Source organism: Chiloscyllium plagiosum, unplaced genomic scaffold, assembly GCF_037043375.1.
Source record: "Chiloscyllium plagiosum isolate Xiang-an unplaced genomic scaffold, Cpla_swu_hap1 HiC_scaffold_1, whole genome shotgun sequence".
NCBI lineage: Eukaryota > Metazoa > Chordata > Chondrichthyes > Orectolobiformes > Hemiscylliidae > Chiloscyllium > Chiloscyllium plagiosum.
The window spans coordinates 83,425,002-83,437,740 of record NW_028270139.1 but is presented as its reverse complement, the minus strand read 5'-3'; the positions used below and the strand labels follow the sequence as shown (position 1 = coordinate 83,437,740).

Below are 12,739 nucleotides of genomic sequence, written 5' to 3'. Positions count from 1 at the left end.
CGTGACTGTTATCTTGCAAACATCATTTTATGGAATCCTATTCCCAATTCATTAAATATTTTCCCTAGGATGTCTAGCATTCCTCTTCCTCTAATGCAGATCAGCAAGGCTGTCATCACCTCAGTTTGATTAATGTCAACAGTTCTGACATTCTGCATCTGATGGAATACTAAAATTTAGGTTGTTGTTGTTTACATACAATTTTGTTTTCATACACTAAATTTTCTTACTGCAAATTTGTTTTCATACTCCAGCCTGGAAACTCTCCAATTCTTCCACAAATAATGGCTCAACCAACCCCCACGCATTTTCACTGATATTTACTGAGCTGAACTTGTTTGCAGATTGAACATTTCTTTCAACTCAATATATATAGTACAGCAGAAAGAGTATGAATTTCATTTTGCTATGTCAGTTTTTCCATATGAAACATGGATCATTTTGCTCATATGCTAATCAACCTCCCACTTTTAGCCATTATAGTAATACATGTGCCAAGGCTGTTTTGTGCTATTATCCTGAACAACAGATTTGAAGTAAGTTTCCTTCACATTTTCAACTCTGTGTGGTCTATCTCACTCTTCCCCAAAAGACTTATTTCTATCTCGAGAGACTGGTTTTCCAAGTATATCTCTTGCAAACCTAGCAACACCTACAATTTCTTCAATGAAAATACTTCTTGACATGCTACTGCTCCAAAGAACTCCATTCCCTTAAATGAATTTCTCCACCTCTTGCAGAATGATGCAGAAGTTATATAACTAGTTCTAGTTCTTCACTTTGAAAAATCATGAACATCAGATTCAATACGTGTCTTGAAATAATTCATACGGACATAGCCTCAAAAAACATTCACAATTAGAATTTATTTTTTATTTATGCTTTGTGCTCAAAGCAGCAACAGTACTGGCAAACTGTACAATGCTATTTCCAGCAGAAGTGTTGGGCAACACTTCCAGGTGAGATACAGCCAAACACAAAGCAAAGCTGTTTAAACTGCTCCAAAAATGTAAGGTAGCCTCAAACAATGACTGTTGCTTTGAACAGATGACAGTTTCCACAGCCATTCTTGAACCACTCAGATCATTATAAGGTTAGTGCTAATCAGAAACATTTTTTCAAACCATGCGACAACAGCAGAGTTTCATTGCATCACCCTGTACTGGATCCAAAGCTAGGTCACAAAGTTGAACGACTGCTCATCTAAAACATGATATTAATAAACCTTCTTACTTTTCAAGTTTTTAAAGCTTACTGGTTATACAAATAACATGATTAAATATACTAGCTTGTACAAATTCAAACACAATGCAAACAGTGAGTCACACCAGCACCACTCAGCTCTAAGGTCAAAACAACTAGTGTCTAAACACAGACAAAAGAGCTCAACTCCAGGTGTAAGATAAGAGACCATCTTTGTCAGCACTTGAGCATGGCTTCAAGAAGCCCATCAAAACTGAAATCAATGGGACAATTTGTCAATAGTTAATCAATGGGTTGGAATTATGCAGAGCAGAGAGGAAGATAGTCATGATTGTTGGATGTGTGTCATCCCAATCCCAGAATATCCACAATCAGGACTATCTTCCTCTCTGTTAATCTTCAGAGTAGATATTTAATCAACTTGTTCAGATATGTTATGATACATGTCTGGGGCAGTTGGGACTTGAACCTGGACCTTCTCTCATAGAGGTAGGGGCTCTTAGCGTTGCACCATAAGAACCTTCACAGTCCTCAGACAGCGTTCTAGTCCCAACCATCTTCAACTGTTTCATGAATTACCTCTCTTCAACTAAGTCAGAAGTGGGGATACCTGCTGCTGTTCATAAAGTACAGTACCATCCGTAAGTTCTCAGATATGGAAGCAGTACCTACCTGTGCAGCAATACCTGGTCAATATTCAGATTTAGACTGATAAGTTACATGCGACACAAATGCTGGCAATGACCATTTCCAGCAAGAGAGAATTCAACCTCGTCCTTGACATGCAATGGACCAGCACTGATCCTCCCTCCCTTTTACTGTCAATATCCTGTAGTTTACCACTGACCAAAAACTGAATTGCACCAGTCACATAAAAAATGCGGTGACAAGAGCAGGTCAGAGGTTAGGAAATATAAGGCAAGAACTCAACTCATGACACACCTTCTTTGACTGGCCAAGATGGACTGCCATCTATAGCGCATGAATCAATAATGTGATGAAACAGTTTGCACAGAAATATTGATAGGCTAAGTAAGTTGGTAAAGAATTGGGAAATAGAGTATCATGTCAAAGTGTGAAGATATTTAATTTGGAAAGGAGAACTAAAGAGCACAGTACTATTTAAAATGGAAAAAACTGCAGTAAGCTGCAACACAGAGGGACCTGTACATGAAACTCAAAGCTAGCACATAGATGCAATATGTAATCAGGAAGGCTGATGAAAATGTGGCCCTTATTTCCAATGGCATAAGAGTAGGAAGTCAGGAGGAAGGGAAAGGGGAATACAACAAAGTATGGTGGCAACTAAAAAGGAAAGCAGCCAGTTAGCACATGTGCTGGAGATTTAACTACATGGCAGACTACGAAAGAAGTAAAAAAGGAAGGATACCTCAGGAGATACTATTATTGGAGACATTGGAATTCATAAAGAGGGCATAAGGGCACTTTATCTGAACACTCTTGGCATTCGTAACAAGATGAATGAGTTAACGGCACAAATCATCACAAACGAACATGATTGCGCAGCCATTGTAGAGACACAATTGCAGGATGGTCACAACTGGGAGTTTAATATCCAGGGGTACCAAACTATTCAGAAGGACAGACCGGGAGGTAAGGGGGTTGTGGTATAGCTCTGATATTTAAGGACAACATAAGGGCGCTGGAGAGAGATGATATGAGTTCTATGAAGAGTAAAGTCAAATCCATTTGGGTGGAAATTAGAAATTCTCAGAAGAAAAAGTCACTGACACTTGTAGTCTATAGGCCACCAAATAATATCACCACATTGGGGCAGACAATAAACAAAGAAATAACTAATGCCCAAAAAAACAGTAGGGCAATTCTCTTTAGAGATTTTAATCTACATATCAATTGGTCGAACCAGCTCGGTCAGAGTAGCCTTGAGGAGGAGTTCATTCAAAGAATCCTCGATAGTTTTCTTGACTAGCATGTAATGGAGCCAACGAAACAGCAGGCTATCCTAGATTTGGTCCTGTATAATGAGACAGAAATAATTAATGATGTCAGAGTTCAGGATCCGCTTGGAAGGAGTGATCACAGTATGATTGAATTTAGAATTTAGATGGAAAGTGCGAAAATAAAATCCAATACTAGGATCCGTGCTTAAACAAGGGAGACTACAACAGGATGAGGGAAGACTGGAAGCAAAGGTTCAATGGTGGGACAGTTAACAAACAGTGGATGACTTTCAAAGCAATTTTTTCGAAGTTATCAGCAAAAGTATATCCTACTGAAAAGGAAAGAGTGTAGGAAAAGGGATAATCTGCCATGAGTGTCTAAGGAAATAAGGGAGGCTATAAAATTGAAAGGGAAGATATACAAAGTGGCCAACATCAGCAGGAAACTAGAAGGTTGGGAAAGATGTAAAAGTAAACAGAAAGCCGCAAGAAGTGCTATAAAGAAAAGTAATCTAGATTATGAGAAAAGATTAGCTCAGAATATAAAGAAAGGTAGCAAAGGTTTCCATAAATATATAAAACAAAAAAAAGTGGCTCAAGTAAACATTGGTCCTTCAGAGGATGAGACGGGTAATTTAGTAATGGTATATGCGGAAATGGCTGAGGCACTGAATAGGTATTTTGTGTTGGTCTTCACGGTGCCAGTAATTGGACATAGAGACAAAGGTAGGTGAGCACCTGGAAATAATTATTTGGAATTTTATGAAATTACAAACACAGTGGACAACAGGGGCCTAGTCGGTGGTGTATCTAGATTTGCAAAAGGCATTCAACACGGTGCCACACAAAAGGTGGCCGCATAAGATAAGAATGCAAGACATTACGGGAAATGTATTAGCATGGATAGAGGATTGGTTAACCAATTGGAAGGAAATAGCAGGAATAAATGAGTGCTATTCTGGTTGACAATCAGTGACTGGTGGTGTGCCTCAGGGATCGGTGTTGGGACTGCAATTATTCACAATTTACATAGATGATTTGGAGTTGGGGACCACGTGTAGTCTGTCAAAATTTGTGGAGGACACCAAGATGAGTGGTAGAGCAAAGTGTGCAGAAGACTGTGAAACTTTGCAGAGGGATAAAGATAGCTTCAGTGAGTGGGCAAAGTTCTGGCAGATGGAGTACAATGTTAATAAATGTGAAGTCATCCATTTTGATAGGATAACAATAAAAAGGACTATTACCCGAATGGCAAGAAATTGCAGCACGCTGCTCTGCAGAGGGAGCTGTGTATCTTTCTTCATGTGTCACTGAAGGTTGGTCTGCAGGTGCAACGGGTAATCAAGAAGGCAAATGGAATTTTGTCCTTCATTGCTAAAGGGATGGAGTTGAAAAGCAGAGAGGTTATGTTGCAGCTGTATAAGGTGCTGAAGAGGCCACATTGGAGTACTATTAGCAGTTTTAGCCTCCTTGAGAAAGAATGTACTGGCACTAGAAGGGCACTATGAGGACAGAGTAGACTGGGATTATATTATTGGAATTTAGAAGAGTGAGGGGGGGAATCTTACAGATACATATAAAATTATGAGCAGAATAGATAAGATAGAAGCAGAGAGGATTTTTCCACTGGCGGATGAAACTAGGACAAGAGGGCATGGCCTCAAAATTAGGGATAGTAGATTTAGGACTGAATTGAGAAGGAACATCTTCACTCAGAGGGTTATAAATCGATGGAATTCCCTGCCCACTGAAGTGGTTGAGGCTTCCTCAGTAAATGCTTTTAAAGCCAAGGTAGATAATTTTTTGAACAGTGAAGGAATTAGGGAAGGTAAGTGGAGTTCAGGCCACAAAAAGATCATGCACGATCTTATTGAATGGTAGAGCAGGCTCAAGTACCTGATGGCCTACTCTTATGTCCTTATTATTGCAATTGTAAAAGGTGCTGGTGAGACCGTATCTCAAGTACTGACAGTAGTTTTGATCCATTTATTTAAAAGTATACATCTTTAATTGGACGCAGTTCAGAGAAGATACATTACGACGATCCTTGATATGGAGGGATTGTCTTATGAGCAAAGGCTAAACACTTTGGGACTTTATTCACTAGAATTTAGAGAATGAGAGGTGATCTTATTGAAACATATAGGATTCTTCAGGGACTTGACAGGGTAAACACTGAGAGGAGGTTTCCCCTCATGGGAGATTCTCGGATCAGAGAGCATAATCTCAGAATTGAGGGGCGCTAATTTAAAACGGAGATGAGAAGGATTTTTGTCTCTCAGGGAGTGGAGTGTCTTTGGAACTCCATACCACAGAGGGCTGTGGGACAGCTTGCATATATTTATGGCTGAGATAGAAAGATTTTTGACCTGTAGTGGAATCAAAGGTTATGGGGATGTAAAGTTGATGTGGGGAATGTTGGTTCAGCTAAGACCCTACTAAATGGCAAAGCAGGCTGGAAAAGTCAAAAGGCCTTATCGTGTTCGTATTTGTTTTGGTCTCAGTGTCCATAATACTCAATAAACTTGACAACACAGGGAAAAGCAGCCCTTCTGACTGGCAACTCATCCACCACACTGAACATTTAATCCCTCCACTACTGGTACACACAGTGGCTGCAGAGAGTACCATCCAGAAGATGCATCACCAACACTACTAACACCTAGAAGGACACGAGCAATAATGCATCAGACAGCCAACAGCAGCAAGCTGCCCTCCAAGCCACATACATTCTGACATGGAACCATAATTATGGCTGGGTCATATCCCTGGAACTGCTGTACAGACAGCATACCTAATGTTTTGAGTATATTTGCTCATGGGATGTGGACTCCACTGACTACGACTGCATTCATTACCCATCTCTAGGAGAAAGTGATGGCAAGCTGCCTTCTTGAACTCTTAATGAGAAAGTGAGGACTGCAGATGCTGGAGGTCAGGGTCGAAAAGTGTGGCCCTGGGAAAGCACAGCAGGCCAGGCAGCATCTGAGAAGCAAGAGGATCAACGGTTCTGGCATAAGCCCTTCATTAACATTCCTGATGAAGGGTTTATGTCCGAAAAGTCGATCCTCCTGCTCCAAGGATGCTGCCTGACCTGCTGTACATTTCCAACGCTATACTTTTCAACTTCTTGAACTGTTTGCAGACCTTGAGGCACAGGGACAACAGCAGTTCAAGGAGGCAGTTCACCAACACCACAGAAAATAGGAAAACTCAAGGGCAATTTGGGATGAGGAATAAAAGCAGGCCTCCAACAATTTTCATATCCATATTAAATCATGAACAAACAATACTTATCACATCATAATCTTCTAAACTACTGATAAATCCACACATTGAGTTCTTCTGTTCTTTATCACTTCAGCAAAATAACAAAAAATATTTATCCCACTGCTTACTTATTCTCACCTGATGTTTGTGACTGTTTCTGGATTCCCCTGGTCAGAGTAATACAAAGATTCTTCCTCAGTCTCATTATCATCTTCGTTTGTATGCTCATTGACCGCATCAGTCATCATGTCAGAAGTTTGCTGATAATAATCAATCAATTCACGCAATTCATTTAGCCTCTTGTGAACTTCCTTGAGTTTTCTAAGGAAAGGAGTTTCAAACAGTTCATCATGCCAATTTGATTTAAAACAGTTTTAGAAAAAAAAAGTAGAGCTTGGAATGATAAACCCAAGCTACCAAAGAGAAATAGATAAAATAATGACATTATCAACCGACTTATTCTGCCAAAAGCTGTAACTTCATGGCTGAATTGGAAGTTGAGCTATATGAGAGACTGCTGTTAAAATATGACCCTGTTCCAAATTCAGGTACCAATGAAATTCATGAGTTGGTATATTGCAGAGTCTTCCATTAAATCATGGAATCCTCACCTCAAAATCAGTTAATCCCTTAACAACAGAGGGGGAGAAACTTAAATATGTTAAGTGTAGTTAATTCCAAATAATAAAATTTATCATACACTTAATTTAATATAGTGAACAGTACTGTATCAACACAGAATTCTGAAAAATAATGCAGAGTTCTCACAGTGTTTTATCATTGTTCCAAATGTCAAATAAATTAATTCCAAAATATACTTTTAGGATATGCTCTCAATGAGTAAACCATAAATTTCAACAATGAAATCCACTGCAATGATATAAAATAGAAAATAACATAACTTTTCACATTTAATTAACATTAATTTCAAATGTAACTTTTTGCTTGAGTCTGCTCACTTAAAATTCTGTAACAACAGCAATGTGCATACATTCTATTATTTGAATAATGTCAAGTTTTCACTTGTTACCACAGTTTAAGTTATTGGAAAAAAAAATACAATAAAATGTGAAATTGCTCAATCTGATAAATTTTATTTGGACACAACTTTTGATACAAATATATTTTCCTCTTATTTTCTCTCACCTCTCCTGAAGGCATTGATACCTTTCCATAGAAAGAGTTATGGGAATCACTAACCTCCATTATACTACATTTGGCATGTCAACAGATTATTCAGCCTGGGACCACATGAGTGAGCGTTTTGTTCATTCTATGTACATAGTTCAGCACTGGATAGTGTTTACATTGGAAAGTCAGAATAACCTTTCTTCCACTAAGCAGGGGCAGAGAGGCCAACTGTACCACTATCTACACCAAAGATTAGATCAGTGAACTTGGAATCATATTATGTTGTTTGGCCCAGCTACTTGGAGGATGAATTCTAAGCAGTCAAGAGCTACAAACATCTTCTAATGTAATTTACAGGAGATGCATTGAATGGTATATACTTCCAATAAAAGACATTAGCTAAGAGTTCCTTTCACAATAAAAAATAATTTATTATATTGTTAGTCATAGTTTTTGAATATTATTATTTGCTCAGATTTCTTTCCATAAAAACCATTAAAGGTTGCTTTCACACATCTCAAAACATCATTTAATATCTTAGCTCCTGGTGTAGCATAATGCCCAAGTGTTACCAAGCAGGTTTTCCATTTGTGCTCTAATCTGAGCTTTAGATAAGATGGGGAATTAACCAGATGCAATATTGCTGTTCTAAAGAAAGGAATTGCTCTTTTGTCTTTTGCATTTTCCAGTCAATGGCACTGCAGTGCAGGCAAAAGTGTGGGAGCACATTGAATAAACTCCAACTCAACAAACCTAACTGGCAGTTTGCAAGGAAGTAGACAATAAACCAAGATTTTGTTATATAGTATATGCAAAATCAGTGTCACACCTTGCAATGAAAAGTTTTTGCTAAGAATTTGAGTGAAAGCTTAAACCTTTACTTTTTCTTTATTAAAAAGGAGTTAAATTCTATTTCAGTAAAAAAATTAAATTACTGAAACTGTCACTTGTTCCAGACTGTAAGTCAGCAACATCTAAAGTAGTGTCAGTCAGGACATTGGCGTATAGAAGTTGATAAGTCACATTGCAGTTGTACAAGATTTTAGTTAGCTCACATTTGGTGTATTGTGTGCTGTTCTGGTTGCCACTGGTTTATCAGGATGTGGCCTGGAATGAAGTGCATTAGCTCTGAGGAGAGGTTGGACAAACTAGGATTATTTTCACTAGTGTTGGATGCTAAAGGCAATCTGCTGGAGGTAAGTAAAATATGAGGGGCATGGATAGGGCAGATAGTGGGAGTCTTTTTCCCAGGTGGAAATATCAAATATTAGGGTGAGAAGGAAGAAAGTTTACAGAGGGATGTGCAAGGCAAGTTGTTTTTACACAGAGTGGTAGTGCCTGAGAGGTGGTAGAAGCAGATCAAAAGAGGCATTTAGACAAACACATAAATAGACAGAGAATAGAAGGATAAGGATCAAGTGCAAGCAGATGGGATTAGTTTAGAACGGTTTCATGATCTGCATACAAACTGTTCCGGTGCGAACTGTTGACGTTTATATTATGTCATAATGATTTTACTCCGTTCCCTGTCTGACAGCTGGACAAATTGACATGCTGCCAGAAAGCCGCAGCCAAGAACAGTTGGTGAATGTCAAACAACTTGGAAAACACTAGCTGGTAGATCTGAGATTAGCATGATGCTCTTCATTACCGAAAGGCAATGCAATTAAAAATAAAACATAGATGTCACATCTACCTGTTTCTTCCATGAAATTTTGCTAGGTTTACCAATCCCTGGGAAACCCATTGTAAAATTTAAAAGTTACCAAAATACATATGACAATCACCAATTACCTGTTGGCAGTGGTTCTTTGCAAACCCATAAAAATGACACAATTAAAAATGCCAGCAGATGCATTTGTGGCACATCAGGTTTCCCATTCTTAATTAATTAACTTCATCCCAAACAATAGGGATTCAAAGTCCATCCTCTCACATAGTTTTAATAAACCAAAATTGAGGAAAAGGGCAAATATATGTTTTAGACTTATGTTCTTAATTGCAAACTTTAATGACAACTCTCAAGAAATAAATGAAACCCTGAGCACTTGTATGGATCGCCTGCTGTAACCATGGATATAGGATTATGCTGAAGTATAGATTGATTTTAAAATCTGGTTTTGAATCATACTTTAACTTCTTCCTAGGATTAGAATTATCTTGTGCATCATTCTCATGCTGTGACTCCAAAATGCATGCTGAGGAGGCCAAGCTACTGGGTTCCCTGTTGATGGCAGCGCCAGCTTCTGCTGGTGCAGAAAGACAACTTCTTTGATCACTCTTGTGAGATGAGCAAGGTACAGCAGGAACACTGGAGGAAACTAGAAAGCAAGACCAAAATTTAGTTTTTAATTACCTTCAACATAGCTGTCATTACATTAACCAACTAACTTTACCATAAAGGTACAGTGATATGATCTTACTGACTTAAACATCAGTGATAAAATTTATATATTTCATACATGCTGAGCTCCTTGAACAGTCACAAAGAAATAAGCATTTAACCAAGACCTGAAAGTTTGACATTGAAAACATAAGACAAATGGAGTGATGCACTAATTAGGAACACAGGAACAGGAGTTAGCCATTCAATCCATCTCAAATATTCAGTCATTCAATACAATCATGGCTGATCATCCACTTCAATGCCTTAATTGCACACCAGCTCCTTTATGTCACTGACATATTTCTAAATACCAATCTCTAATTTAAACATAGTCAGTTATTTGAGCTTCCACAGCTCTCTGGTGTGCAACATTTCCAAGATTCACAACCTTTGAACGGGAGAACAAACTCCTCAACTCAAACCAAAGCAACTTCACACTTAAATTTAAAACTTGCCCCTGGATCATCCACTTGACACATGGTGTTTGTTCTCTGGTTCAAAACAACACTAGATTATTTTTAACAAGCTAATAATTCATTTTTCAGTCAACTGATATGATTTTACACAAAGCACAAACATTTGCATGGGTCTCTCTTAAAAATACAAGGATACAGCTAATTGGATAGTTCTTTTGAGAAACTATCCAAGGCAGATTTGGCCAAATGTCATCTTGTCTACTCAAACAGATGTAATCTCACGCTCAAATTGGCAGAAAGTACAGAATATTAAAGAGATCAAAATGTGGTTCAAGGACTGGTGTGGAAGAAATGGGTTCCAGTACTGAGCAAGTGGGGATTGTACTGTTGAGACTATGTACATTTGAATGGTGCTAAAACCAATATTTTGTGAACTAATTAACTCAGGAGAGAGCATGCAGAGGTCACAGAAACTAGTGGAGTGAGGGGTAAGGGAGACACTCTGCACACTCCTCACTGGCTCTCTCTCTCTCTCTCCTGTCCTGTCCTGATCTGATCTGATCTACACCCTGACCTCTGCACTCTTCCACCCTCCATTGATCCTCTTGACCTCCCTCCCTGCCGTTACCATCCCAATCTCTTAACGCAACCCGCATCCTGATCTCCTATCCTCTCCCAAACCTCTGAGGACCCACCAAAAGCTGCACAACAGCAGTCTATATGAATGATAGGAAGGAGCAGAGAATAAAGAACCACAGAATGCCTCATTAATCAAAAGCTAGATACTTGAAAGACAACAAAAAGACAAAAACTAAATTTCTGAATGCGTCTATTATTCATAAATCAAGCGATTTGATTGCACACATTGAAGTAAATATGATCTGATAGACATTCTAGACAAGTGGCTACAGCATAAGGACTGGGTCCTGAATATTGAGGGATACATGACATTCAAGCAGAATAAAAAACTAGGTGAAGGGGGAGGGCTAGCCCCATTAATAAAGGATTGCTTCCGTCTTCACAATGAAGACAAATAACATCTCAAAAATATTGAGAAGGAGAAACGGAAGGAAATGAGTATTAGTAGGGAAACAGTGTTGGGAAAATTGATGGGATTAAAGGCTGATAAATCCCTAGGGCACAAGAATTTACATCTCAGAGTACTTAAGGAAGTGGTCCGAGAATTAATGAATTTAGGTAGTGTTGATAAGGTATGAGAAGGAGTTGGTGAGTCCAAAACTAGGGATCACAGTTTTAAAATAAGGGGTCATGCTTCTCAGACAGAGAATTGGGAACGTTTTTCTTGTGAAGGTTGTGCAACTTTGGAACACTTGGCCTCAGAAGGCAGTGGAAGTGGTGTCACTGAATATTTTCACAATTAAATGGTTTACTCACACCAACCAACTAATGCTAAATCCCAGCTGCACGTGGTCACTTCCTAAAATAAAGCGAATTTTTAAAATTAATAAAAATGTCTTTTAAGAGAGTGGTTTTCTCTTCATCTGTCTAATTTTTTCACTTTTAAGAGCTTGGTCAGTGTTTATCATCCTTAATTTCAATTTATTTCAGATTTCACTGCTACTATGCATACTTCTTAGTGTCAGCAAATACAGCCTTTCAAAACAGAAGGAAAGATTTTTGTAATGCAATGGGATCAAACTTTATTGGGATAGACAGGAATGTGGAATTCGAACAAAAATAGATCAGTTATGAGCTTATTATATGGCGGAGCAGGATATAATATAATCATATTCTATGAACCGTGGATGTTGAAGGAAAGCAAAATGATAGATTTGAAATAAGAGAATGTTTTCAGCCAGTAGGCTTCAAGAAATAGTCACAAGCAGGTGTGTGAAGACAGGGCTGCACAATCAAAGATCATGATCAAACAAGCAGAGACTGCACTAGGGTGGGATTCAAACAGATTATAAATAGGGAGGATTTAAGGAATCTGGAAATTGAAAATCAAATTAAATCAATGTGCACACTGGCGTTAGATGAATTGGAATTGATGTGACATGGACTGTAGTTTCAACAAATAATCAATAACCACATTTGTGTCAAACAATCTGATACTTCAGAGCTGGAATGAAGTAATCATAGATTGATTTTACAGTGGGGAAAGAAGACATTCTGAGCTGAAAATGTGTTGCTGGTAAAGCACAGCAGGTCAGGCAGCATCCAAGGAACAGGAGAATCGACGTTTCGGGCATAAGCCCTTCAGCTCTGATCTCCAGCATCTGCAGACCTCACTTTCTCCTCAAAGAAGACATTCTGCCAATCAAGTCCTTGCCAACTCTGCAAGGGCAATTAAACTAGTCCCACTATCCCATCCTTTCCCAGAGCCCTGCAACTTTTTAAAATTATAGGCACTTAGCCAATTCTCTTTTTAAAGTCACGACAGAATCTGC

The 12,739-nt window shown here is 38.6% G+C and overlaps 1 protein-coding gene across 7 annotated transcripts in view; it reads right to left on the bottom strand.

Moving 5' to 3' along the window:
- Window positions 1-12,739, bottom strand: part of pcm1 (pericentriolar material 1) — a 149,608-nt gene that overhangs the window by 96,758 nt on the left and 40,111 nt on the right. For all 7 annotated transcript variants that reach the window (XM_043689917.2, XM_087988539.1, XM_043689942.2 and 4 more), the window contains 2 exons: window positions 9,658-9,847; window positions 6,534-6,716 (listed from right to left, as the gene is read on the bottom strand). In XM_043689917.2, coding sequence (XP_043545852.1) covers window positions 6,534-6,716; window positions 9,658-9,847 — 373 coding nt within the window. The remainder of the gene's footprint in view (window positions 1-6,533; window positions 6,717-9,657; window positions 9,848-12,739) is intronic.